Source organism: Otolemur garnettii, unplaced genomic scaffold, assembly GCF_000181295.1.
Source record: "Otolemur garnettii isolate 467f Iridium unplaced genomic scaffold, OtoGar3 scaffold00697, whole genome shotgun sequence".
Lineage (NCBI taxonomy): Eukaryota > Metazoa > Chordata > Mammalia > Primates > Galagidae > Otolemur > Otolemur garnettii.
In genome coordinates this window covers 9,707-12,574 of record NW_003853092.1, presented here as the reverse complement: position 1 = coordinate 12,574, position 2,868 = coordinate 9,707, and the positions used below count along the sequence as shown (strand labels likewise).

Below are 2,868 nucleotides of genomic sequence, written 5' to 3'. Positions count from 1 at the left end.
CCGCTGCTGCCTGTCCTGTTTAGCAGCCGACTTGTCCCGGTGCCCACAGTTTGGTCCATCAACTGTCTGAGGGACAGTGAACTGGCCCCCTGTTTAAAAAGTTTGAGGACCCCTGTTAACTACAAGCCTCTCTGTGCCATTTGTGCATTGGAGACTTTTTTTTCTTACTACCAGAAACATATCTCAATCAGAGACTTTGGAGGAAAGCTCAGAACCATCAATCCAGAGACGTTGTGGAAGCTGTTTTATAGAGAGAAAACCGCCTCCCTACAGAAACCAGGGCTGAGTCCACCTGCACCTGCGCGGGTAACTCCGCGCATTTGTCCCAGCCGCCCTCTGGCGGCCGCACCACGCAGGAGGTTGGTGTCTGGACTGCAGTTCCCTCGCTGTGTCCTTAGCGCAGTAGTACACCGCGGTGTCCTCGGCCTTCAGGCTGCTCCACCTGAGGGAAGCGGTGCTGATGGAGTTGTCGGTGGAGATGGTGACGTGGCCTTGGAAGGCCGGACTCTTGTATGTCTTAAAATTACCAGGATAGATTCTCCCCACCCACTCCAGGCCCTTCCCAGGCCTCTGGCGCACCCAGTGCATCCAGTAGCTTGTGAAGGTGTATCCAGATGGCTTGCAGGAGATCGTCAGAGACTCCCCGGGCCGTTTCACCTCTGCCCCTGACTGCACCAGCTGCACCTGGGCACAGACGCCTGTGTGTGAGAAGCAGGACTGAGATCAGGGCCCCTCCTACCCACCCCTCCTGTGACCCCAGATCCTGAGCCAGAACTGACCTGGGAGAACAGCCAGGAGGAGGTTGAGGAGGACGGCAAACCCCATCCTGGAGCACAGAAAGGGCTGCACTGAGGATCCAGCAGGCAGTGAGGGAGGCCCACTCTCCTGGGAACTTAAAGGGGGTGTCCCTCACTAGTTCTGTGATAGAAAACTATAAATAATAACGAGAGATGCTCTGCCCAGGAGGAGGGACAGGAAAACTGGGGCCATCAGCTCACCTAGAGCAGAGACAGCAGCACTTGGAAGGCAGCACCCAGACCCAGGGTCCCGATGCCTGCCTAGAATCACAGCTCAGGAGAAGGTCAGAGACTCTGACTTTAGTCCCACACCTTTCACACACTGACAATTGTCAGGTAAGACTCATACTGGAGTGTGTGTGAAAGAGCTGGAACAGATAGAGCCTCTGTAAGAGAGTACAGGGAAGAACACGAAGCCAAGCAGGGAACAGAGACAAGGTGTCACTGGGGAATCTGAAGTCTCTGATGGACTCAGAAAGAACAGATTCAACCCTGGTCTCCAGAGCAAATATAGACTTCACAGGTACCTCTGAGGAGGTCCAGGCAAACTGTTAACTAAGTGCCTAGCAAAGATGTGATATGAGAAACTACAGGCAGAAATGGGTCCAATAAACTAACAAGGCAACATCAACTGTCCTTCACAGCCTATCTGGTTATCGATGTGAATACAAGATACATCAGAGAGAAAGACCATTGCCGAAGTAGACAAATGATCTGAATATGATTGTAAATGACAGAGCACTTAGAGCTATCTAATTAATGAGCATATTGAGTAAAATCTCTACATGACAACATGAGAAGACCACAGGGTTGGACAGTGACTCTGCTGACAGATGGAAACATTAATATCATGGAGTTTCATGACAGTCAGAAGCACTGTGCTCTGCATAGAAGGAGCCTTGTGCACACTCAGCAGTGGGGTTGGCTCAGCCTGAAAGTGAAGATGGGGCTTCAAAAATGTTATTGGAAGTTATGCAAACCAAATTTCAAAGACACAAAGGAGTGAAGAAAACAGGGATGATTATAAAACATCATAACATAGACGTGTTTCAAAGTCAACTGAGAAGTTCAGTTGCTCATGTTCAGAACAACACACTGAAATTTCCAAACACACATGATTTTGGTAAGAATGTTAAACCCATTTTTGTCCAGTATGTGACATTCCAAGAAAAATTCAGTAGATTTTGAGAATAGTCTCAGGCCAATATGTGATAAAACTTTACTCTTCACAAAAATGCAATAATAAATAATGAAAAACAGATGTCAAGGGAAGGGAGATTGGATTATCACCTTGGTCTCTGAGGAAGGTAACAGTCAGAATAAAATTCAAGCATTCTGATTCTCAGCTTCACAATCAGACCTGATTCACTGTCAGCAGAGGGAGCAGTCTGAGTTCCCTGTACATGGGGCAGCACCTGATACATGGAGTAAGGATCGGGGTCTCTGCAGGCTCTGAGGTGGGCAGGGCCAGCTCCCTCCTCAGACTCAGAAGTCAGGGAAGTCTCTGCTCTTGCTCTGGGTCAGGGTAGTGGTTGTGTCTGGAGGTGGCCAAACTTACTCTACTCAAAACCTTTGCACATGGACAGAAACCAGTGTATATGAGAACCAATTCATCTCACAGTACATTTAACAATCCCTCATGTCAGTGGAAACACTGACCAGCAGAAACTTAAGGAAAAATGCACCTGAGGTGAATGTGGAATTTTAGTTTTACTCTTGTGATGACCAGACCCCCTTGATTCCCTGCTAAGACCAGTGGGGAACAAGCCCCTACCCTTGAAAAGGAAAACTCTTCTGAGCCCCCTAGTCCCAGTCCCATAAGTGTGGAAAGATAAAATTCTAAGAGGAGACCTGGAGAAAAGAAAGTACCCAGGGAGAGATGCCTTGGTGGAAGGTCCTGAGTTCTTTGGAAACTTTCTCAACTCATGTACCTCTGCCATGAACTTTGTAACTCCCAATGTGATTTGCTTATGAGCTAAGTCAGCATGTACCCCCACCCTGAGTTGTGTTACCCCTTATGAGTATGTATGTACCCCTGCCTGATGACCCTTGAGTTATGCTGAGTTGTTAT

General features: G+C 48.3%; 1 gene segment (V, D, J or C); it reads right to left on the bottom strand.

Annotated features, from left to right (window-relative positions):
* Window positions 1–349: 349 nt before the first annotated feature.
* Window positions 350–840, bottom strand: LOC100948708 (the record flags this gene model as incomplete). The annotated part of the segment is given in 2 exon segments: window positions 350–698; window positions 780–840. Coding segments are annotated over 2 exon segments (395 nt in total), but the record flags the coding sequence as incomplete, so codon positions are not given.
* Between the last annotated feature and the right edge of the window lie 2,028 nt (window positions 841–2,868).